A 25,379-nucleotide genomic window follows, 5' to 3' on the forward strand; every position below is an offset into this window, starting at 1 on the left:
GGACTGTGTCTTAACTGCAAATGTTGAGTATGACTGGGTGGAAATACTGTCCTCCTCTTGTCTATGTGACCCCAAATCCCAGAGCTCTTAAAGCACATAAGGTCCCATATGTAAGGCTGATTCCATATGTGGCTACAATGGAGAGTTCTAGGCTGTATTTCTGTGAAAGCTCCCACCCCTCCCTGGCCTAGGTATCTTTAGGGGACATTTCCAACTGTCCCTCACTATGATGGGTCACAATTTTTATTGCAGATATTTGAAAGGACTATGCAGGACAAACATCCACCAACAGTAACCAGACTGTATACCCATCATCCAGCATGTAATTGGCAGTCATGGTAAGCAAAAATTGTCGAGCCATTTTTGTTTGGAAGATGGTATCTTTACGATATTTCTACCAGAGCTTAAACCACAGTGCAAAAGCAAAAGGAAGAGCTATCGAGTGGCAGTAAAGGGTGATCACACAATGGTTTGAGAATACTCAAAGTCCCTCTCTATAATCTTAGCTGTTACTATTTAGACAAATCTAACCATAATATGGCACTGACATTATTTCAAAATAATTTCATAGAACTTAGAGCTGGAAGGGACCTTACATTAAATGTGTAGCCCATATGGAAATTCTTTATAGTGTTTTAACAGGTGGTCAGCCAGTGAATATTTTCACTGGAAGGAGCTCACTATTAAGGCAGTCTATTTCACTCTTGGACAAATCTAATTATGAGAAATTCACTGTAACACAAAGTTAAATTCTGCTCGTTTATCATCTTCACTATCCTAGTTTGGCCGGTTGAACATACAGTACAACATACAAGAAATGAGTTCCTTCTTATATAATAAATATTTAAGTCAAGGAAGCTTATAAGAGAAACCCACTATCCTCACTCTTTGGAAGCCTTCCTCATGAGCCAGCATAATGAGTCAAAGGAGCATCTAAATTATGAGCAGAGAGCACTGCACCCAAAGCCATATACTAAGCAACATTGCTAAATTGATAAGAGGTTGTCAGAGAAGCAACATCTCCTTTACGCAGCAAGAGTAGACTCATAAAGGAAAAGCAGGCCAACCATTTATTTGCAAGGGTGGTTGGCATATTTAAGCAGAATCCATTCACTAGTGTTGAGTGACTTCAGCTTCAAGAATTACAGCCAATTTCCAGTGTCATTAGAGTGACTCTTACAGAGATGGTATTTTTTTCAAAAGCTTAGATGGGAGTTATTCATAAAATAGTCACTGTGTACTGTTTTACTTTTATGTTCCTAATCATCACAGTCTCTTTACAATTCAAGCTTAGGAATCATTGTTGTTTTTATTGTAAAGCTTAGAGTTCTTTTCCTTTTGGCAGACACTGCTTGGCAAGAGTCTGATCATGGCATTTGCTAGTTGAGAAATAGAACACTTTAAGGGACAGCTGTAGCTCTTTAACTCCTTCATGCAGCTAGGTTCTAGGTTTAAACTGTGATTTAAAAAACATTTAAATCTCTCAGGACTAAAACTTTCTGAAATGTCCTGAGACACACAAGAAGGGAAAAATAGCAGAAATCACACAAAATACACTTGGCTCAATAAAGCTTTTAGTTTTAAATCACTCTACAATTTCAATTTGAAAGGCTCCATTTCACAATAGAACCTTATTCTTACCCTCTGTGTGTGTGTGTATGTGTGTGTGTGTGTGTGTGCGCGCGCACTCTCGTGCACGCACGTACACATACATACACTCAGAGGGGCACAGCAATTCTTACACTACTGACAAACCAATTAGAGACTTTTTTTAAAGGTTCCCTAACTTTTAACAGCATGAAGAACCTGCTTTGGAACCACTGTTCAAGTCAACGGTGTGACCTAACATGCAATGCTCCAGCTGTTCTTCTACAGCCAACACCTGCCTGACAGCTTCTTCAAAGGCCACGGTCACATTAGTATCATCTTTGGCACTTGTTTCTAGATAAGGATAATCCCCATTTTCCATGCACCAGGCTTGTGCCTCCTCAGTAGTCACTTGCCTATCCTCTTTGTCTACCTTGTTACCCAAAACTACAAAGGGGAAGTGTTCAGGGTCTTTCACATCTGCATAGTAGATGAATTCTTTTTGCCAGTTACCAAGGTTCTCGAAGCTCTGGCGGTCATCCACACTGAAGGTCAAGAGGCAGCAGTCTGCCCCCCTATAGAAGGGTGTCCTGAGGCTCTTGAAACGCTCCTGTCCTGCAGTGTCCCAGATCTGGAGAGTTACAAAGCGTCCATCTACCTCCAGATCTCGATTCAAGAACTCTACCCCTATGGTGTGAAAAGCCTGGGAATCGAACTTATTGGTTACATAACGGTTCATAAGTGAACTTTTCCCAACTCCACCATCACCCAAGAGAATGACCTTTAAGAGAAGGGATTTCCCACTCATTGTTGCAGCACCAGACAGGGAGAAGTTTGTAACCAAAAGAACCTGAAAATAAATGAAAAAGTAGAAGGAAGATCATTAAACTAGAAACTAAAATCAACTTCATAGCAAATTTCTCTCAATCATGAGACCCTCCAATTTAGTGTTTCTTGATTTAAGCTCATTAATTAATGTACAGCAACAGAAGAAAATAAAATTCTTTTTTGTGTGAATGGGGAAAACTGGTCTCATTTCTCTGAGGTCTCTGCCAAGAAAAAGGCTGCATGCCATGCATAAAAGCAACTGGTAGATGGTCCTGTCATTTGGTTCAATTTACTCTTTTCTGGGGAAGAGAGCCTGAGTTCCATTCAAATGCGTGACCATATTAGCTTATGGTTTGGATAGTTGTAAACAAAATCAAACAGTATATGGGGTTTGAAGTTTGCTTCCTCGGGACCCATATTCTTTTTTATTATTGTTATTGCGAAAATACCATACAGAAGGGTTACAATTACATGGGCAAGATAGTGAGTACATTTCTTATCAAGCATTGTTGCCTCCTCCTTTGTTTCCCCTTACCATCCCTTCCCCTCTCCACCCTCCCCCACCCCCAATCCCCAGGGACCCATATTCTTTTTTTTTCCCCCCCATATTCTTAAAGTCTAAACTGGATACTTTATTCCATGCGTAGAGGGTCTAGGTCATAATTCACTTAAACCCCACAATATTCCAGAGGAAAAAGTCAATATTCTTCAGGTAGGTTCTCCGTCTTACTTGCATTGATATGGATGCACGCATAAGTAATGGACCTTTTCAAATCTTTTCTTCATTATGTAATGGAACCTAAGTTGGCACCCGTTGATTGATACTAATATAACAAGTATTATCAAGGAAGAAAATCTTCAATAGCTTGTTTTTTAATTTAGGTTCTAATTCCACAGTAACAACATAGAAAAAATCATGCTTAAATCTAAATTGCTAATAATTACACAGTGCCTTTCTTCTACAACATAAGCTATCTAGAATATATCTTAAAATGAAAAAAAATGAATTATTGACTGCACAAGTACCTTTCTCTATGTTCTGTGTGGTAATTCTACACTAGGTTCACTGTAGGGACTCAACAATGATCATGTTAATTGAGTAACAGTTATGCAAGAGAGACTCAAATGGATGAAAACTAAATACTAATCTAAGGAGTGCATGCAAAAGAGCTTCTGGAGGCAAAAACTTTTAAACTGCAGTAACAAAAATTTAATAGCCTTAAAATTATTTTGGAATATATACGGACTATTTTTTTATATATTCACTTTTTTGTCAGTTGTGGGGCTTGAACTCTGGACCTGAGCGCTGTCCCTGAGCTCTTCAGCCTAAGGCTAGCGCTCTACCACTTGAGCCAGGGCACCACTTCTGGTTTATTGGTGGTTTATTGGAGATAAGTGTTTCATGGACTTTCCTGCCCCGGCTGGCTTTGAATCGCAATCCTCAGATCTCAGCCTCCTGAGTAGCTAGGATTACAGCCATAAGCCACCGGAGCCTGGCTACATATTCACTTTTAAGAGATCAAAATCTGGGCTGGAGGTATGGCTCAAGTGGTAGAGCACCAACTTATCAAGTATGAGGTCCTCAGTTCAAGCCCCAGTACTTCTGAGACAGAGAGACAGACAGAGAGAGACAGAGGTTAAACAATCTATCAAAATTCGTAGTAAATCTCAGGATATATACCTTCCCAGTTAGGATTTCGTCACAATTTAAATCTTGTCCTTTTTTTCTGTTGCTGATTTACTCTTTCTTTTTAGAGATCTATAAAACAGAATGGAAAAAAATTTTTAAGAAATCTATAACAGATAAGGCTATATATAAAAACTCATTCAAGTCATAGACAATATCCCAGAGCAACTCCAAGTCATCTACAATGGTTTTCACAAACATAATTTAGAATCCAAAATACTAGAGATGTTTAGTATGAGAAAAATTATTTTATTGCCTACATTTTAATTTGTATAATTTGAGTGTACTTGATTTTTTTGTCAGTCGTGGGGCTTGAACTCTAGGCTTAGGCGCTTGAGCCACAGTGCCACTTCCTGTACTTGATTTTTCAAAAGTTTTATGTTGCTTTTTCATTGAATGCTCCATTCAGAGTAAAAGTAAATCAAAGATACTAGATGATAGTCATAGCAAATGATATTCAGGATTAAACAAAGCAGAAGGCAATCAAAGATATGTTGAATTCTTAAGTCAGAGATAAAAACCTCTTCTCTTTATACTTACCAACTTTGCCTTCCCAGGAAAATTACTCATGCCTTCATCAATTTGCTTTGAGGTTATCTCTGCAATTGACTGCACATGATCAGAGAAGCAGGAATTGTGTTTGTGGGCTTTCTGTTTACAATATATTCCTTTGGCTTATTATTTCATTAATTTAGGACTTCACACTTTAATGTAGGTTTTAATATTTAGTTGACTTTACCAAATTCCAGCACACCTCCACTTAATATAGCAGTTAATTGCTGCAAAAGTCTTATTAATGCAACATCCAATGACCCAATGCTGGGCCTGGTCATTCATGCCTACAATCCTAGCTACTCAGGAAGTGGATATTGGGAGAATAATAGTTTGAGGGCAGCCCAGGCAAAAGCTAGTTGCTCTTAATTGCAACAAAAGTAACCAGTTATGTTAGTTCATTTCTGTAACCCCAGCTATGTAGACATGTAGATAGAAGGTCAGCCCAGGGAAAAAGCAAGACTTTACCTGAAAAATAACTGAAATATAAAAGGGCTGGAAGCAAGGCTCTAGTTGTAGTGCGTCTATAAACATGAGACCCTGAGTTCAAAACCCAATATTTCCAAAAAGTGGTAAAGAAAATAAAGAGTTCAAAAAAAGAAATGAAAAGTTCTTAGGATCTGTTAGTGTTCTTTCTTATGGAAGAATAAAGAAGCTCTAAAAAATTGCTGCATAATAATCTCAGACTTCTGAGGAGCTAGGATTATAAATGTGAGCCAATGTGCCCAGCCTGTTTTTGTAGACAAGGTCTTACAATATAACCCAGATTGACTTCACAGTTGGGGTGTTCCTGCCTTAATGCTGGAATTACAGGGGTTGGTCACAGGTTCTGGCTGTTCAGACCCCTCAAAATCTCATGTTAGAAAAGTAATGCAAGGAAGTATAAACTTGCATGCCATACTGATGTTTAGTATTAATGATGCATGCCAAATGAATTTGTGTTAAGTGACTTATCAACCCTATGTTTTCTAGCTGAGGATACTGAACAGACGGGTCAAGGACATAGTAGATATGGAAACTAAATGCATAGCTCTAAGAAAAATTATGAAGTGTTAATAACTGGCTGAGATAATGTTCAAGTTGCTCATGCATTCTTTATTTTTTTATGTGCATGCCTAACTTCTAGGTACATGAGCTCTGTGCTAGGGAAAAGGAATAAAATCAGTGCAAGAGCAAGAGCACTGGGCTGGAAGCAATCAGAACATCAGGTTTGTCCTCACTGCATCATTCATTTGCATTATGAATGTGGGCAGGTCACTTAGTGTTTCTGTTTCAGCACTGTCTTGTACAAAAATATAACTGATAATACCTTCCCTACTTAACATGCAGAAGTTGGAGGAGATTAACTTAGAAAGTTTGGAATGATTTGTAAGCGTTTTTCATAATTTTGATTTGGGTTTGTTTTGTTGCTCTTCTATCTCCTTTCAGTGAGCAATGGGACACTGGGTCTCAGTATTAACCCTTTTCACAAAGTGTCTGCTATTGAGAGGATAACAGTCCTCCTTTTCTCTTTGTTTTATATCTAACAATACTTGCAGATCCCTCAAAATGTTGAGTATCTGCATATGGCAGAGAATCTCAGTGTTGGAGGGACTAAGGATCTTCTGCTCCTATCCTAAAACCAATGTTTGAGAGAAAACATTTAAGTGCCTATTGTGTTTGCTCAAGCAATTGATTCTCCTAACTCAACTTCCAAGTATATGGAACTATAGACATAAACTACTGCTCTCAACTCAATCATTATTTTGACCCACATCTTTCTCATGTATAAGTTTTATCACGAGAGCTTCCTGGTGCTTTTCTCCCTGCCTCTGCTTTCTCACCAGCCAATCTATCATGCAAAGCTTCATCACTTGAACATGCACTGGTTGTAGATGAGGACGGAAATGTGTAATTGTTTAAGACAAAGATTTGTCCTCAAGGAATTTGCAAATTAACATATAAGTTAAAGATCTCACAGTAGGGGTTGGGTATGTTACCCAATGTTGGAGTGCTTACCTAGCAAGTGTGAGGCCCTGGGTTCTATGCTATGGTAGGGTTCAGTCTCTCAGTAGAGAGATACAGTAGCATAACTTCTGTACAATTATGAATGATACATTTTGAAATAATTAGATGATGAAAATTCCCAATACAAGGAAATTATTAATATTTGAAGAGATGGAATGGCTTACTACCCTGATTTGATTTGTTACACATTGTACACATGTATCAGATTCTATACTTTACCCCCAAAATATGTCCAAATAGTATGTCTCAATAAAAAATTCTTTCTTTAGATTTGATCTTGTATCATCCTACTGCTTGATTACGGAGACAAACTTTTCCTGAGTGTGTCTTTCCTACACAACCAATTATAAATGCCTGAATAATAAGAGCTCAGTTCGCACATGTCTTTGAAGCTCCTTCAGCATGTAGTTCTAGAATCCTTTATAGAGATAATAAATATTTATGAACTAACTGATTAGGTTGAACTAACTGATTAGGTAGGTACCAGAATTTGTGCCTTTGAACTAAAGCCAAGCTAAAACAGACCCACAATTCTATAAGGTGTTCAAATATTATTACCTATAAGGTGACTAAAACGCCTAAGTTATGAATTTATGTGGATCACTTTTCAGACAAGACTTAGTAAGAATTCCACCTGTTGAAAGTCAGGGTAAATGCTTGTTTTCCTAATCCTAGTTTCACATTTTAAAAATAAATATTTATTTCTAACAGTTTATCCATTCTTCCTCAAACAAAAGCAGAACAACCCTATCCAATTTATGTTTTCATTGGGTGCTTTCATCCCTACTATGCCACAGTTGGAAAATTAATGTGATGTCCCCTATTATTAGTGTGTGAAGCTATCGTTCAGCATTTTTGGTCAAGGCTAGTGCTCTACAACTTGAACCACTCTTCCACTTCCTTGCTGGCTGATTGGAGAAAATAGTCTTTCAGATTTGTCTACCTGGATTAGATTTAAACTGTGATCTTCAGATCTTACCTGCTTGAGTAGCTATGATTACAGGAATATGCAACCACTGCCTGGACGTTAGTGCATATTTAAACTGTCACAGCATAAAAGTAAATGAATCACATTTCTCCCCTAGCATATATGAAACTTAATCTAAATCTAAAGAGAAGATAGTATTAGATAGGGAAAAGACTTCGTTGGTGATCATAATACATTTAATTAGAACATAAAATTCTGTATGTATACCTATCAAGGTAGGTATGTCTCCTATCAAGGTAGGATTTGAAAAAAATTCTTTTTATTTCGCTTCTTTTCCTTTAATGTTGGGGATCAAACTCAGATCCTCAAATTCATCAAGTGCTCTACCACTGAGTTATACTCCTCTACCATTAAGTTGTATTCTCAGCCCTTGAGCCAAAATACTTATTGTGATTTCGGTCCTATTTCAAGAACTATTTGTTGTTTTTTTTTTTACCAAAACAACCAAGATACAATTCCCTTTTCTTACCTCACCAACCAGATTAACAAATACATGTGAAGGATAATCTATTCATTTTTTTCCCATTAGAGTCTGAGTCTTGCACAGTAAGGTGAACTGGCAAATCATATAATTCTTTGTTCTTCAACACACTTGAAACCTTTTGAATTTGCTGTGCCTGCACCCACACCAGCTCATTAAAATTACTCTATTTAGTTGGAAATGCTTGGGAGTGGGGGTGGAGATGAGGGAGGAGGCAATACAATGAAGGGAGAGATTGAATCTTTGAAAATCATGCATGTTAGTATGATGATGGAGAGAAGAGAGGCAGGCCAGCAAATTGACAACGTTGGTTCCATTGCTATGAGGTAGAAAAATGTTCTGAGTCAGTAGTGCAATTGTATGGGAGTGAGTCTTGACAGAATTCTGCATGGCAGGACTGGATGGAGGAAGGCCAATAGAGGGTGAGAGTAGCTTTGATGGAAGTCTGCACAGAGGGAGCCATGCTTGGAGTTGTGGGGAAAGCCCATCTTGTGGCAACACAGTGAGTACAGTCATTCAACTGCTCCAAGTATTATGAAATAGTGCACTGGAGAATTGAGTGCAGCATTTTTTAATGTGTGTAATGATGAACACACAAATAAATGACTGGATCTTTAAGACACTAATTTAAATGGTGTGAGCCGCATACAATACAACCTGATGCTTGGTGGTCTTGAGGTGGTTGGCCCCAGTAGGAAAGCCCTGTGATGTAGTAGATTCATTTTGCACAGAGGTAGGTAACAAGTTATCAGCTTCAGCCACACTGAGTCCAGAGCCCACAGATGTCATAGCAAGGAATTGTTATTCCTGCCGTTCTCACCTTCATGCCCAAGTTTATCTTCTCTGCAACTTGGAGAGTCCCCTCTGGTATTTCCCACATAACCTTCCACTGCTCCACAAGTATAACTCTGGAGCTATAAGCCCATAGACACACTCCATAACAATTTATCACTGTCCCTAGGTCACTTCTTTCCAAGTACATGGCCTGGAGACAAAGTAGGTAGGTAAGGGTTTGAAGACATAAAAGCAGCTTCATTAGAAGAGCAGGAATATGAACTATCTCTATGACTGGTGCACTGCTAGCACTGAGGATTTAGAAAGGGAGATATTATACATAATCCCAACTATCTCGGACCCAGGTCCTCTCACCTCATCCGCAGCTATGAGAGCCGAGTTGGCTGTGGCGCATGCGCACTGAGCCACACCCGCTCCCCACGGAGCCCTGCACTTGTCTCCCAGGCTTTGGCAGCCACTCCAGATTACTCAGCTACGCCCCCTCCATCATCACCTAACACCCAGCATGGACCCCAGAAGCTCCTAGCCACCCCCTCCACCCTTAGCAAGGTGCGAGTGGCCCCGGAGCTCACTAGCAGCCAGCGCCCTTTCTCCCTGTCTCCACTGGCCACCACCTCCTGGCCTCGCGGGTCACGAGCCCCAGCCCCTCTTCCTACCCACACCAGGCACCTTACCCAGCACAATGGGGAGGACAGCGACGATGGCCGCGGGGCCTGGGCAACTCAGCTCTGCGCGTCTTTCCTCAGCCTCCTCTGCGACACCGTTAAGGCTCCTGCTGCCACCTCGTCCTGGATGGGGCAGCAAGTGTAGCCCGGACCTTCAGTGGCCTGACAGCTGCCGCTCGCTCCCGCCGCTGCCGCCGCGTAGCAGCGTCTCGCGCCCGCGCTCGCCAAGGGAGGGGGTGGAGCCCGCGCCGCCTCCTCTTGGCCCCGGCTCGGCGCTGGGGACCCGCAGTGGCCGCTGCCGTCCTCCCAAGTGGACAGCGCTCCCTGCTCCCTGACTGGCTGGTTCTTCTTTCATGCGCAGTGGCCAACCCTGGTCTCTCCTTTTTTCTTCCCTCCCCTAGCTGATTACAAGGCCCAGTGGCAAAAGACTGTCCATGGTTGCTGTCCCCTGCTCTTCTATAGCCCTAGGCCTAAGGCCTCTGTTACCCACAGGCTGGTTTTCCTCCTTTGCCAGAGGGTTCGATTCTTTCATTCTTGCCAAGAGGATAGCACTGCACCCACTTGCTTCCAATAATCCTGGCAAACACGTGATTGCAACATAATAGTAGACTCAGTCGATGGCTACCTGCTGAAATTCTCATGACAATTCCAGAGGAAAGATCCACAGCCACAGATCAATTAGTCTGTTCATTATCGCCCCTCCAATCCCCCACTGGAATCAAACCGAGTCAAATCTCCTGAGGTAATTTAACCTGCACCCAACCTATGCGTCAATCACAGTCATCTCTTGAGCTTTCCGGTATGTGGAAAATGTGTGCCTGTGTGGCATCATATGTGTCCCTTGTATGGCTGTGTACACACCCACCATTCAGAACATTCTCCCTCTTCACACACCTAATCCATCCTGTTAAGTGTCAGCTTAAGACATTTCTCAGAAAAATCTTTTTTTCAAAACCCCAGAATATAGACAGTGCCTCAATTAATTCTTTCACAGCCTCCTGTAGATTTCTATACTTTCACTGCATAACATTTATCACTTTAGGATAATAGATCTGACCATTTGATTATTTGTTTGACAGTCATCTTCCCCACTAAACGGTAGTTCACTATGAGGTTAAATACTGTGACTGCTTAGACTCATCATTATATCTCAGAGCATACATGCTTTGGTTGTACTCACAAAATATTTATTAAACATAAATGAATGCTGTCATCAATAAATATTGCTATTTTAAGACAAAATAAATGAACCTAATCCTCTGTGCCTCCCTTTAAACCAGGCTTGCTTTTCACATAAGCATGCTATCAGACTCTTTTAATGGAGAAAAGATACATACAGTTCTCTAAATTAATTTTTTTCCTCACGCATTCAATCTGCAACTCAAGAAGATGATTAAGCATGTGGAGCATGGCCCCTCCTTCTGTTTGGATATGGTTTGTCCTCCAGATTCATCTATTAGAAGCCTGGTCCCCACTGTGGTGGTATTGAGGTGGTGGAACCCTAAGGAGATGAAGCCAAGTGGAAGGTAACTAGGTCATAGCCGAGAAACTCTGAAATGCCAACTCTGTGTTAAAAGAATCTACACACCAAACATAGGTCCCATGGTTTCCCTTATTTGCAATATCTAGTATATGTCTGAGTCAAGCAGAAAAGGTCAGATAACGTGATGTTAGGGAAATGAACCCTAAGATATGTATTCAAATGTTTTTTCTTTCATACGATTTTTAAAAAAGTAGCTAGGATTACAGGAGTGAGCCAATGGTACCCAGTTTATTCCAAGGTTTTCTAAGGTTAACACAGAAATATGACATTCATACTTTTTTTCAGTACTGAATTTGAGCTCAGGTGCAAGTGCTTCCTAAACAAGGGCCTGCCACCTGATCCACATCTGCAACCCTTTTCATTTTTGTTATTTTTCAGATAAGAGTCCTAAACGTTTTTAGTCCAGTTGGCATTGAACTGTCATTTTTTCCTATGCTTACACAGCTAGGATTATATGTGTATACTACTCCCACTACACTTGTTTTGTTCTTTGAGATTAGGTATTTTTTGCCTAGGCTGACCTTGAGTTCTGATCCTGTTCATCTCTACCTCAAGTAGTTGGGATTACAAGCATAGGTCACTGCACCTGGACACATGAGTAAAAAGTCAAATGTAGCAAAGTCACAATTTAGAACAAGATGAGTTAGTTCACAGCAAAACAAAGTATTAAAACTCAAAAAACTGCAAGGTATAAAGGTGCTCAGCAATAGACTTAAAATATATTCACATTTCATAATTATAACTCTTTAGTTCTCTCAGTTATGTAGTTGTGGCTCACTTATGAAGTAATAATGAGCAGCCTCTGATACCAGGAAATATTACAGACTTGCATTTGACTGGGGAACCACCCTCTGTTAGTGTTGATGTTACTTCTAGAAATCAGTCCTTGACTCTCTCCCAACCCCACTGTTACTTCAAAGTAGAGGAGCTCACATACTGGAAACAGTAACTTCAATTTTTTTGACAGGTATAATCTGACCTAGTAGTTCTCAAGTTGTTCTCAGTGTCTGCTTTACCCAGAAATTTCCCCAAAGATAAACAACAACCTAACAAGCATTTATTGAAGTATATCAGCCAAATTTCCCTAACAGAGAAGTTGGTGGCATTTTAACTTGTCCCACTCCTATCCTTCTTCCTCACTGGAAAACCAACAACCTACAATCACAGAGAAGAACAACAGTCTTGCAGTTATCAGAAGGTTTGGAATACAGTTGGAGCTCTTTTTTTTTTAACTTCTGGCTGGGCCTAGGTGGTTCATACCTGTTATCCTAGCTACTCAGGAGGATGAGATCTGAGATTGTGGTTTGAAATCAGCCTAGACAGGAAAGTCTATAAGACGCTTATCTCCAATTAATCAAAGAAAAGCAGAAAGTGGAGCTGTGGCTCACTTGAGCAAAAAGAATCTTAAAGACAGTGTTTAAGCTCCAAAGTTTAAGCTCCGGGACCAAAAAAAAAAAAAAAAAAAAAAGCAAAACTGTATTCATTTTTGCCACTTCACAAAGCAGGTTATAGATACAATGCATCTTGATCAATGTCAGCCATCAGCCCTTTCACCATTATCAACCATTCCCCAACCCACCCTTTTCTTTACTTTTCTTACATAGTCTCTTGTAAATATCATTGTTGCAATGGGTCATCCTGTGTCCTTGTTTCAGCATTTTTTTATTCCCTTTCCCCTCCCCAAATTAGATAAATGTATATACCAGATGCAATGTACCAAAATCAAATACAGTGGCAACAGGGATATACCATAGGCAGGAGAACATACAAAAGAAACAAAGAAAAAAATCACTTAGTACATTAAAAACAACAACAACAAAATCCAACTCATGTCCATATTTTGAGGTTCATTTTGCTTAGCATCATCTTATATGGTACATATAGTCATATGTACATAGCATTTCACCTTTTCTGTTCATCTGATAAGCTTATCCTAGACATATACTAATTATGCAAATAAGGGAAACCATGGGACCTATATTTCTTTGGGTCTGACTTACTTCACTTAATATGATTTTTGCAAGTCTTTCCATTTCCTAACAAATGGGGCAGTGTCATTTTTCTAATGGAAGCATAGAATTGATATATATATATTTATTTCATATATATATATATATATATCACATTTTCTTGATTCATCTACTGAGTGGCATCTGGGTTGGTTTCATATCTTAGCTATGGTGAATAATGCTGGGATAAACATAGTTGTGCTGGTAGCTTTAGTATGGCCTTGTTTGTGGTCATTGGGGTAAATGTGCAGAAGTGGGATAGCTGGGTCATATGTGAGTTCTATGTGGAGTCTTTTGAGGAACCTCCATACTGCTTTCCAAAGTGTTTGAACAAGTTTACACTCCCACCAACAGTGCAGTTTGGAAACATCCCCTTCAGCATCTGTTATTAGATTTCTTGATTATAGCCATTCTAACTTGGGTGAGGTGGAATCTCAATGTTGTTTTGATTTGCATTTCTTTTATGGCCAGAGAACTTGAGCATTTCTTCATGTGTCTATTGGCCATTCTTATTTCTTCTTCAGAGAAGTCTCTAAGTCTTTAGCCCACTTATTACTGGGGCGGTTGTTTCTTAGAGGAATTTTTGGAGGATTTAATTTTTGCAGTATATTTTGGATATGAGGTCCATGTCTGTTGTATAGCTATACATTGATTTCTTGAATGCATTAAATCCTTTTAAAGCTTCATTCTCCTAAAACTGCCATCATGTGACTTCCTAAAACTCTTACATGCAGAAATGCTCTTGAATTCACCTGACTTGCAGCTTGCTCATAAAAGAATGCTCTTTTCCTCAAGGTAGTTGTCTGAAACAACAGGTGACTATTGTTCAACAACACAGCTCCTTTTAGCAATGATAACAACTGGGGGTAAATAAACAAGAAATTGGCCACAGAGTCTTTAGAGGGAAGACCAAGGAGGGAGATGTCTGTGGGTGGCATTCATCACTTCAATGAGCATACAAAAAGGTACAGACAAAAATCCAACACCTTCATTTATAAAAACTCCAAGTGGGAGTAAAAGGAAACTTCTTCTACCTCATAAAGATCATCTACAAACTCCATAGATAGTATGATACTTAGTGGCAACTGACTAGAGGCTTTCCATCTAAGGTCAGAAACAAGTCAAAGAGGTCCCCTTTCATCAGGTCTACTTTATTATTTGAGGTTCACGTTAAGGCCATTAGTCAAGGAAACTAGATAAAAGGTATCCAGATTGGAAAGCAAGGTAAAACTATTTTTATACATGACATATTCTTAAATATAGAACATCCCATAAAATACATGAAAAAAATCTACTAAAGCTTGCAAAGAACTGGAACAGACATTTCTCTGAAGAAAGCATAAAATGACCAACAAGCCAGTGGCTCACTCTCTGTATTCCAAGCTACTCAAGAAGCTGAGATATAAGGATCACGGTTTGTAGCCAGCCTGGGAAGGAAAGTCTGTGAGACTCTTATCTATAATTAAGCACAAAAAAGCCAGAAGTGGGGCTGACTCAAGTGGTAGAGCACTAGCCTCAAGCAAAAATGTCAGGGACAGCACCCAGGCCCTGAGTTTAAGGACTGGCAGTTCCCAGGACTGGCATCAAAAAACAAAAAGCCAACAAGTACTGTATATGAAAAGGAGCTCAACATTATTAATTATCAGGAAAATTCAAGTCAAAACTATTATGAGATATTGCCTCATCTTAATTAGGAAAGTTATTATCAAAATTAAAATATAGCTGAGTGCTGGTGGCTCACACATGTAATCCTAGTTACTCTGGAGGGGATCTGACTGTTTCAAGCAAACTCTGGCAGGAAAATCCATAAAACATTTTATTTCCTATAAACTACTCAAAAAGGGCTGGAAGTGGCACTGCGGCTCAAGTGGAACAGTGCTAGCCATGAAGAAAATAATCTCAGGGCAGCACCCAGGCCTGAGTTCAAGCCACAGGACCCACAACAAATAATTGAAAGAGATAAATTTTGGCAAGGATGTGGAGAAAATGGAACTTTTATGTGCTATAAGTGTAAGAACCATTATAGAAATCAGTATGGGGGCTGGGAAGGTGGCTCAGTGGTAGAGCGCTTGCCTTGCATGCCTGAGGCCCTGGGTTCGATTCCTCAGCACCACATAAGCAAAAAGAAAAGAGCCAGAAGTGGCGCTGTGGCTCAAGTGGTAGAGCGCTAGCCTTGAGCTGAAGAGTTGAGAGACAGCGCCCAGGCCCAGAGTTCAGGCCCCACGACCGGACCAAAAACAAAACAAAACAAAATCAGTATGGAGGCACAGCAATATAAGACGATATTTTGGAAATGAACTGTACAACTTGGGGGAGAGATAAAGTGGGAGAAAAGATGAGGGAGTGGATAACAAGTTCAACAAGTAATATACTCACCATCTTATGTATGTAACTATAACCCCTCTGTACATCACCTTGACAATAAAATTAAATTAAAAAAATAGAGCTGGGAATGGGTATGGTAGCTGAGCCTATAATTCCAGCTACCTGGGAAACAGACATTGGGGATCCTAGGTTTAGACCACCCTATACCCAACCAATGGGTGGGAACAGTGGCACTGACCTGTAACTTTATCCAAATTACAGTGGAAGCATATTGTCTGGGAGCAGTGGTGAATGCCTATCACTCTCAGCAATATCGGGAAGCACAAGTAGGAGGGTTACAGCACAGCCCTGTATAGTCAGAAAGTGAAACCCTACCTTACAAAATCCAATGCAGGGCTGGGAGTGTGGCTCAGTGGTAGAGTGCTTGCCTAGCATGCATGAAGCCCTAGGTTCGATTCCTCAGTACCACATAAACAGAAAAAGCCAGAAATTGCTCTACAGCTCAAGTGGTAGAGTGCTAGCCTTGAGCAAAAGAAGCTCAGGGACAGTGCCCTGTTCCAAGTCCAAGGACTGGCAAAAAAAAAAAAAAAAATCCAATGCAGTACTGGTGCTGGTTGCTCATGCCTGTAATCCTAGCTACTCAAGGAGCCTGAGACCTGGGGATTGCAATTCAAAGACAGTCTGGGCAGGAAGGTCCATGAGATTTTTATCTCTAGTTAAACACAAGAAGCTAGACGCAGAGCTGTGACTCAAGTGGTAGATAACTAGTTTCCAGCAAAAAGATCAGAGACAGCACCCAGGCCCTGAGTTCAAGCCCAGAACAGGCAAAAAAAAAAAAAAAAGCTAATACACATAGAGAATAAAAGAGGTATGAGGAAGTGGAAATGATACAGAGTAGTCAATATGTAGGGCTAACAAATCTGAGGATGGAATGTACAATGTAATGGCTATAGTTGATGAAATTATATTAGAGATTTGTTAAATAATTAGACTTGATGTGGTCCTGCCACACACACAAGTAACTATATAAGATGAAGAATATGTCAATTTGCTTATCTATAGTAACCATTGGATTATCACTATGTATTTCATAACTTCATCATATTGTAAATCTCAAATACACACACTGGTTTTTTGTTTTGTTTTGGTGATACTAAAGTTTGACTTCATCCTCACACTCGCTAGGCAGATGCCTACTATTTGAGCCATTCTACCAGCCCTATTTTTGTTTAGGTTTTTAAACTATATTTTGTCTTGTCTTTTTTTGGTACTGGTGATCAAACCGAGTATGTTGCACTTTCTAGGCACGTGTTTTGACACTGAACTATACCCCAGCCCCCTACAACTTATTTTCAAACAAAACTATTGAAGCTAATTAATGATCTTTCCTTCCTTCCTTCCTTCCTTCCTTCCCTTCCCTTCCCTTCTCCCTTTCTTTTCTTCTCTCATTCCTTCTCTTTCTTTCCTTCTCATTCTCTCTCTTTCTTCCTTCCTTCCTTTCTTCCTTCCTTCCTTCCTTCCTTCCTTCCTTCCTTCCTTCCTTCCTTCCTTCCTTTCTTCCTTTCTTCCTTCCTTTCTTTCTTCCTTTCTTTCTTCCTTTCTTTCTTCCTTCCTTTCTTCCTTCCTTTCTTTCTTCCTTTCTTTCTTTCTTTCTTTCTTTCTTTCTTTCTTTCTTTCTTTCTTTCTTTCTTTCTTTCTTTCTTTCTTTCTTTCTTTCTTTCTGCTTGCTTTCATCAGTTGTTTTGAACTCAGGGTCTGGGCGCTATCCTGGAGCTCTTTCACTCAAGGCTAGTGCTCTTCCAGTTTGAGCCAAAGGGTCACTTCTGGTTTTGTGGTGGTTAATTGGAGATGTCTCATGGATTTTCCTGCCTGAGCTGGCTTCGAACCAGAGCTTTCAGAGCTCAGCCTCTAAGTAGGTAGGATTACAGGCATGAGCCACAACTGCCCAGCTGAGGATCATTTTAACTTGCTCTTTTTAAACTACTTTTATTAGCATTTATTATTTGTACAGAAGGGTTTCTTTGCATGAATCTGTTCTATGCATGAGTCCAATGTTCTCTAATCAAACTCACCTCCCCTATCAGCCTTCTTCGCTTCTTAAACCAATTTCAGTAGGTTTCATTGCCTTATTTTCATACATGCAAATAGAGTACTTGAACCATATTCACCTTCATTCACCTTCTTTGTTCACCATCCTACTGGTAGAGCCTTGTCTATCATGTTTCTCCCCTTTCTCTTTGACACTCATATTGGTACTTCTTCCCATCAGATTCTCCAGGTACATTCTTCTTTTTTCACTTTATAAAGCCAAGAAACTTCTTCATATTCTAAGGTTTTAGTTTATACTGTCCCATACAGAATGCTAATTGATTCTTTGCAACCCTTTCCTTAGCTCCTCTTCAGATGGTCTTTTCTCACCATTGTATGAGATATAATTTCTTCTATCCCTGCCTTATACAACGCTGTCTCAGTGCTTTATCTCTTTCATTAACATTTACAATAGGAATCATTCTATTACTGTGCTCTACTATGTTTAATGTCAACATCCCTCACTAGAGCACAAGTTCCACATTTATCTCTCTTGTTTACTGCACAATCCTTACCTACAGCAAGCTCTCCATAAATAATACTGGTTAAACAAAAAATTAAAAGTGTCAGACATAAGTGATTCCTTTGACATAGTTGGGCAGTCTAGCTCAACATAATCTATCAAAATAGAAAACAAGGAGAACATGGGACTCTCTGGTGCTAAATTCAGCCTCGCTACCCCTAGGAAGAGATGCTTAGGCTGTGGAGGGTGTATAAGATCCAGTGGTTCATGAAATCTCTGAAACAATAGAAAATAATTTGTGATTATGTTTAAATTTATCATATTGATATGTTTAATTCTACCAAAACCTCCAAATAATATAGCCACGTATTTTCAAAACAAGATATTTCAAATGTAATCAGTTATGTTCCTTACAGACCATGGTTTAGTAATAAGATACAAGTTTAAAGTTGTATAACAAATTTAATATCTTGTGAATTTATCTCTAAAATGCAAACTGGACTTCCTGGATATTCAATGTTATGTTAAAAATGTTAGAAGTCTAAATGACTCCTTCAAGAATGTGAGACCTGGGGCTGGGAAGGTGGCTCAGTGGTAGAGCGCTTGCCTTGCATGCACGAGGCCCTGGGTTCGATTCCTCAGCACCACATAAGCAAAAAGAAAAAAGCCGGAAGTGGCACTGTGGCTCAAGTGGTAGAGCACTAGCCTTGAGCTGAATAGCTGAGAGACAGCGCCCAGGCCCAGAGTTCAGGCCCCACGACCGGAACCCCCGCAAAAAAAGAATGTGAGACCTAGTGGAAATAGCTCTTCCTTTTCTGAAATGTGGAGCTTCTCACACATTAGGAACAAAAGGAATGAGATGAGTATGCCGTAATAGTCTTTTTCAGATATATATTTTTGTGAAACTACTAGATAGATTTTTATGATCTTAAGAATTTTTTAGCTCAAGAGGAAATGTACTCATTACTTTACTCATGTAACTATAACTCCTCTGTACAGTATCTTTACAATAAAAATATAGTAAAAAAAAGAAAAAAAGAAGGAAAATCAAAGAATTATTTTAAACCTGGTAATCGTTACTTGGGTGATAGAAATCTGGAGAATGATGGTTTGTAAAACGTTCATGAGATCCCATCTCAACCAATAGTTGGACATGGTGGCTTGTGCCTGTCATCCTAGCTACTTTGGAGACTAAGATCAAGAAGATTAATGCTCCAGGTCAGCTGGAGCCAAAAAGACCTGAAATCACAGGAAAAAAACAAACTAGGCATAGTGGCACATGCTTGTCATCCTAACTGGCAGGATATGTAAAGAGAAGAATTGAGGTCTAGCTTGGCCTGGGCAAAAAGTGAGATCCTATCTAAAAATAATCAGAGCATAAATGGCTGGAGATATGGCTTAAGCAGGAGAGAGCCTGCCTGGTGAATATGAGGCCCTGAGTTAAAAATTCTAGTACCACAAAAAAAAAACCCTGATAACCAAAACTAAATCTGATCACTCAATATTCTATAAGCAAGAAAATTCAAGCCAGGCATCAGTGGCTCAAGCCTGTAATCCTAGCTACTCAGAAGGCTGAGATCTGAGGATTGTAGTTCAAAGCCAGCTCTGGCAAGAAAGACCAAGAGACTCTTCTCTCCAACTAACTACCAAAAAGCTAGAAGTGAAGTTGTGGCTCAAATGGTAGAGTGCTAGCCTTGAGCAAAAAAGCTCAGAGACAGTGTCCAGGCCTGACTTCAAGTTGCAGGACTGACACCAATTTTTATAAAAACAATACCCTCAGAGTTTATGACTACCAAATTTCTACTACTAGGAGTTGTCCAGACTCAAGATCAGAAATCAACTCCCCTTCAGAGTTTTCCAAATTTAGCTAATTGCATCATCGCCTGGAGGTGATTCTAAAATACAGTTAGATTCTTTTTTTCTTTTTGGTCAGTCATGGGCCTGGGTGCTGTCCCTCAACTCTTCAGCTCAAGGCTAGTGCTCTACGACTTGAGCCACAGTGCCACTTCCGGTTTTTTGGTGTTTTTTTAAATTGGAGATAAGAGTCTCACAGACTTTCCTGCCCGGGCTGGCTTTGAACCAATTTCCTCAGATCTCAGTCTCCTGAGAGCTAGGATTACAGGTGTGAGCCATAGGCACCTGGCTAATACAGTTAAATTCAATTTTCACCTATCTAATAAATCACAGTCTTGAATGGAGCCTGGGAACCTGTGTTTTAATAAGGCCCCACAGCAAGAAGAGGGCCAGGATCAGATGATTTTGGGAAACATTTTATCTTGGCTTGTAACACTGATATTTTCCTCTTGACACTTGGCCCTCACAATCACCATAATTTATGACATTTTAAGGAATGGAAATTTTCTTACTTTACCAAATTAATTGGCCAGAGAGTTTTGAATAATGAACGAAGGTAAAGTTTTGGAGTTAGCCTTAATCGTCCAATTTACTCTAATTGATGTGCAAGCTGAAACTCTTCATCTTCTCAGTCTGTGTTACATTGTTCTGAAGGTGATTTTCATCAAGGTTCTTCATAGAATTACATTATATTTCCTGAATACGTGGGGCTGCAGATCATACAACATATGCTTAAGAATCTGTTCTTGAAAATTGAAATGTTCCTATATTCAGCTTGTGATTTACCTGTGAATAAAGATCACTTTCACCGAGATAGAGCCTTATAAATCACATTTTATATATAAGGAAATCAACATTTAGAGAACCTAATTGATTCACCTAAAATCAGCAACAAAGCCAAAGCACAAACCTATCTATCTATATTGTGCTGAGTATCTACTGTATCCAGGGAATTCCTCACTGATGAGGACAAATAGATAAAAAATACATTTAGTTCCTGTCCTTGAGATAGCCAAGATTTTCAGATTGCAAAATAATTCAGTCATCGTGAAGATGCTGGACCATCACTAATGTCATTTGAACTGCATCAGAGCAAATTGCTTTGAATTTTCATTCTTGCATGTATTAAAATGACCCTTGGGACTATTTTAGGAGGTAGAGAGATTGCATACTGCTACACTAGAGAATTGTTTGGGGCTACATGGCATTTGCATGTATCTATTTTAATTTTTTATTATTATTTATATTATTTTTTGTGGGTCCGGTCGTGGGGCCTGAACTCTGGGCCTGGGCGCTGTCCCTCAACTCTTCAGCTCAAGGCTAGTGCTCTACCACTTGAGCCACAGCGCTACTGCTGGCTTTTTTCTTTTTGCTTTTGTGGTGCTGAGGAATTGAACCCAGGGCCTCAGGCATGCAAGGCAAGTGCTCTACCACTGAGCCACCTTCCCAGCCCCTCTATTTTTATTTTTAACATAGGCTGTCATAATATTGTCCAGACTGCTCAAGACCTTCTGTACTAAATAATTTCTCCTATCTCAGCCTGTCAAGTAGCTGGGACTACAGGAATTCACTACCCTGCTCACCTGGCACATCTAAATTTTTTATACTTTGTTTAAAAAAATGAGAGAATTCACTCTTTAAAATCTAGATTTTTGAGTTATCTTGAAAAAAGAAACTATAGATCTGGTCTTAAGAGATCAGTGTTCCCTTGTGGCAATAATTCTCTGGGGGTAATGCACTACTACCTGCTTTATATGGACTGGTGTTAGCTAATTCCAACATAGTCACTAGCTAGCACCTTTCATTCATTACTGCCTACTTAACTCCTGAAATATTTAAGTTTGCTAAGACTAGCATCTAACTTTTGAGGTTGTCGTCTGAACCAGGTCTAACAGCAGGTGGCAGTAGCAATCTGCCATTAACATTTGTCCTCCAGTACTCCAGCACTAAATGACTTCAAGAATCTTCCTTCTTTTCCTCTGAAGTACCTCCCTTCCCCCCCCCCCAAAAGTCCAAGGTGACTGTATTTTAGTTTATCCATATTCTGACAAAATCAGTTATAAAAACAGATTTAGTGCTAATAGAGAGCAGCCTATTGTGCACAATAAGAATGCATAAGGTATATATAGAAAAACTGACTATCAATGGGTGAAGGCATGAGGATCACCAAAGCTCAAAGAAGCTGATTAGCTTCTTTCGGGGTCCTATTATCACTATATATTGCAAAAATTCACCCAAAGGAAGCTGGGTGGCAGTGGCTGACTCTCTGTAAGCTTAGCTGCTCAGGAGGTTGAGATTTGAGGATTATGGTTTAAAGCCAGCCCAGGAAGGAAAGTCCAAGACTCTTACCTCCACTTAACCACCACAGAGCCAGAAGTGGAGCTGTGGCTCTACTCACAGAGCGCTAGCCTTGAGGAAAAAAACACACGCAGAACTCGGGACAGCCGAGGCTTTGAGTTCAAGTCTCAGGACTAGCGCGCTGGAACGTGTACACACACACACACACACACACATGCACGCACGCACACATGCACGCACACACATCCCAATAACAACACAAAAAACTAAGCAGATCATAGATTGCTTGGCTGTATGTATGTTTCTGTGGGATCAGAAACCAATATGATAATAACCTGCTTCGAATTGAAGCAGAGCATGAAACAAAGTATGAGTTTCAACTAGGCAAGGGACAGATAGATCTTGTTGAATGGTCTTGCCTGGGCACAATTTCCTCAGAGTGAATGCCAAGTGGGAACAGACAAAGAAGAGGAAGAACTCAGTGTTTCATGGAGGCCAAATAAATCATTTGCTGGAGAAAATGATGGCATGGTTTTAGCAGGCTTCAGCAAAGCTAACCATAAAACATCAACAGCAGACCCTGTTGTTGGCTAGACCTCTACCCTTCTCTGGCCTCTCTCCATATCTAGTCATCATGTTTTGTTGCTTTACTTTTCTCACCTAATATACCACACACCTGTCTCTTTATTTTCAATCCTATTATGGCTCTATTTGACCAGGTGCTCATCAATTCATGCCTGAAAAACAGCATGAACTAACTAATAGGGAGAAAAATAAGAGTGTCAGTTTAAGAGCTAAATAAGTACATATATCCTCTTAGAGGAAAAAAAAATCTGTGTTTGTTTTAGCTGAAAACCTCGATAGGTTGTTTTGATTGCTCAAACATTACCTTTGTGGCAGGATTAGAATAAACCTAGAGCTTAAGTGCTTGGGTAGAGAAATTAATGGTAATGGCTTAGTTGGGAGATTTGTAATCTCAGAGAAAGACGAGAAAAGATCAAAGGAGAAAGAAGTAAAATTGAGCAATACTGAGAGAACTGTTAAAGCAAGAGTACCTAATATTTAATTTTAAAGTGTTTGCTGTTTGCTCCATGTCCTTCAGTTAAATCTGTGGGTATGTAGTTATTGGCAGTGCATGTGGGAGTGGACGAAATAAGGGCCATGATAACAATTTAAACCAGAAGGCTTAGAGCAATACTAACCTACAATTTAAATCCTACCACCACTGATTATTGTGCACTTCCTTACTATCCTTCCTTGCCCTTAATCTTTCCCATGATTTAGGTGATGGGAAACTAATATTTCATCATTAAATTATAACATTACATGGGCTTTCCTATAACTTCCAGTTTGTTTACATCACTAAGATTTGAGTAAAGGATTTGAGTAAAGTCAGGTGTTTGCTCACTTGGGGCCCAATCTACTTGCCATTGGATGGCCAAGTTCACAGCACCTGATAGATTACCCTCTCATTATCTCCATTTCTCATCAACTAATTCTTTACACTTCTTCCTCTCCTGCCTATACAGGATAGGTAGTAATAATAACCCCACTGTTACACATCATGGGGTTTTATATTCACCCTCTAAATTCCTTACACCCTGCCCATATTCATAACAATAGCTTCTTTATTAAATTATCTTAAATAGTCTAAAATAATGAGTGATTTTTTTTCCTGCCACAACCCTGACCAATGCATTCATTAGCTCTTCACATTTATCTCCATTCATTATTGCCAGAATCCTGTTAGCAGTTATTACTATTTGTGCTATATTGCAGATGTGCACATGTGAGGTAAAGTGCCTAGATAACTCACCCAAGGACTTTCTGAAACTTTGGCTTCTAGATACCATGCTTTTCCCACTCTAATGATACCTTTGCATTCAGATTCGAATCTTTGTTTCCCTATAATCAGATTACTCATTATTATTATTATTGTTATCATCATCATCATCATTCTCAGTTGTGGGGCTTGAACTCAGAGACTGAGCACTGTCCATGAGCTCTTTGGCTCAAGGCTAGTGCTCTACCACTTTGATCCACAGCACCACTTCCAGTTTTCTGGTGGTTAATTGGAGATAAGGGTCTCACAGACTTTCCTCCCCTGGCTAGTTTTCAAACACAATCCTCAGATCTCAGCCTGCTGAGTAGCTAAGACTAAAGGCATGAGCCATCGGTTCCCAGATCAGATTATTCTTACTAAAACATTTATCCAAGGTTCTCTAGGATTTACCTTCTGCCTATCTTTTTTTTTGTCGGTCGTGGGGCTTGAACTCTGGGCCTGGGTGCTGTCCCTCAGCTCTTCAGCTCAAGGCGAGCGCTCTACCACTTGAGCTACAGCGCCACTTCCGGTTTTCTGGTGGTTTATTGGAGATAGGAGTCTCCAATAAGAATCCATGGATTCTTCTCCAACAATTTGATGATGATTTACAAGTGATGTAAAATATATGCCAATCTTTGTTTTGTGGTCACATAGCACTTAAACTATCCTTTTATTTGGAATAGTATATTGCATGGATCTTATGGACAAAAAGGTCCTATCTCTCACCGTACATAGGCCCCAAGGAGCCACATTTTTTTTGCTCCCTGTTCCCAACAATAGTACAAGCACATGGCCAAGGTGCTCAGTTCCTTCCCAGGCTTTTGAATGTGGAAGAAGTGGAAGCAGAGGCAATTGGAACATTTTCACTAGCCATAGTTTCACCATTCTGCAAGGATATAGTATGGCTTAGAAGTTCTCAAACTTCAGTGTCCATGGTATGTACACTGGTATGTACACTGGCATGGTATGTACGTATGTGTGTGTAAGAGAGAGACAGAGAGAGGAAAATGGCTTTGAAGTTCCTTAGGCTCAACATAGACCTGCTAAATCTGCTAAAAAAAAAAAAAAAAAAAAAAGGTCCCCAAGAGAGGTGCATGGGAATCATTTTCACAAATACCTAAAGGCTTTGATGATTCTGATATAACCCAAAGTTTGAAGATCATGGCTCTAGGAGATTTGTAGATAATATATTATGTTTCCTTCCTTCTTTTCTTCTTTTCCTGTGGTTTTCATTGTTTGCTTCTATAGAAGACAAAATTAATTTTCTTTTGAGAGTTTGGGTTTACTCTTGCTTTGAGAATGAGCTTTTGTTTTTTACATTAGTCACCCCCTACATTCATATTAAATAACACACACACACATACATACACACACCTCACACATACAC

The 25,379-nt window shown here is 39.7% G+C and overlaps 1 protein-coding gene across 1 annotated transcript; it reads right to left on the bottom strand.

Annotated features, from left to right (window-relative positions):
• Window positions 1-1,717: 1,717 nt before the first annotated feature.
• On the bottom strand, window positions 1,718-2,430 carry Rab9b (RAB9B, member RAS oncogene family). The gene has a single exon (XM_042688215.1). It carries the CDS (start codon window positions 2,393-2,395, stop codon window positions 1,790-1,792), a length of 606 nt encoding a protein of 201 aa, XP_042544149.1. The 5' UTR covers window positions 2,396-2,430; the 3' UTR covers window positions 1,718-1,789.
• Window positions 2,431-25,379: the final 22,949 nt, after the last annotated feature.

The sequence above is a fragment of the Dipodomys spectabilis genome, unplaced genomic scaffold (assembly GCF_019054845.1).
Source record: "Dipodomys spectabilis isolate Male_0828 unplaced genomic scaffold, ASM1905484v1 ptg000113l, whole genome shotgun sequence".
NCBI classification, from domain to species: domain Eukaryota; kingdom Metazoa; phylum Chordata; class Mammalia; order Rodentia; family Heteromyidae; genus Dipodomys; species Dipodomys spectabilis.

Coding starts and splice junctions, on each gene's coding strand:
- Rab9b (XM_042688215.1), bottom strand. CDS start 2,395: ATGAGTGGGAAATCCCTTCTCTTAAAGGTCATTCTCTTGGGTGATGGT.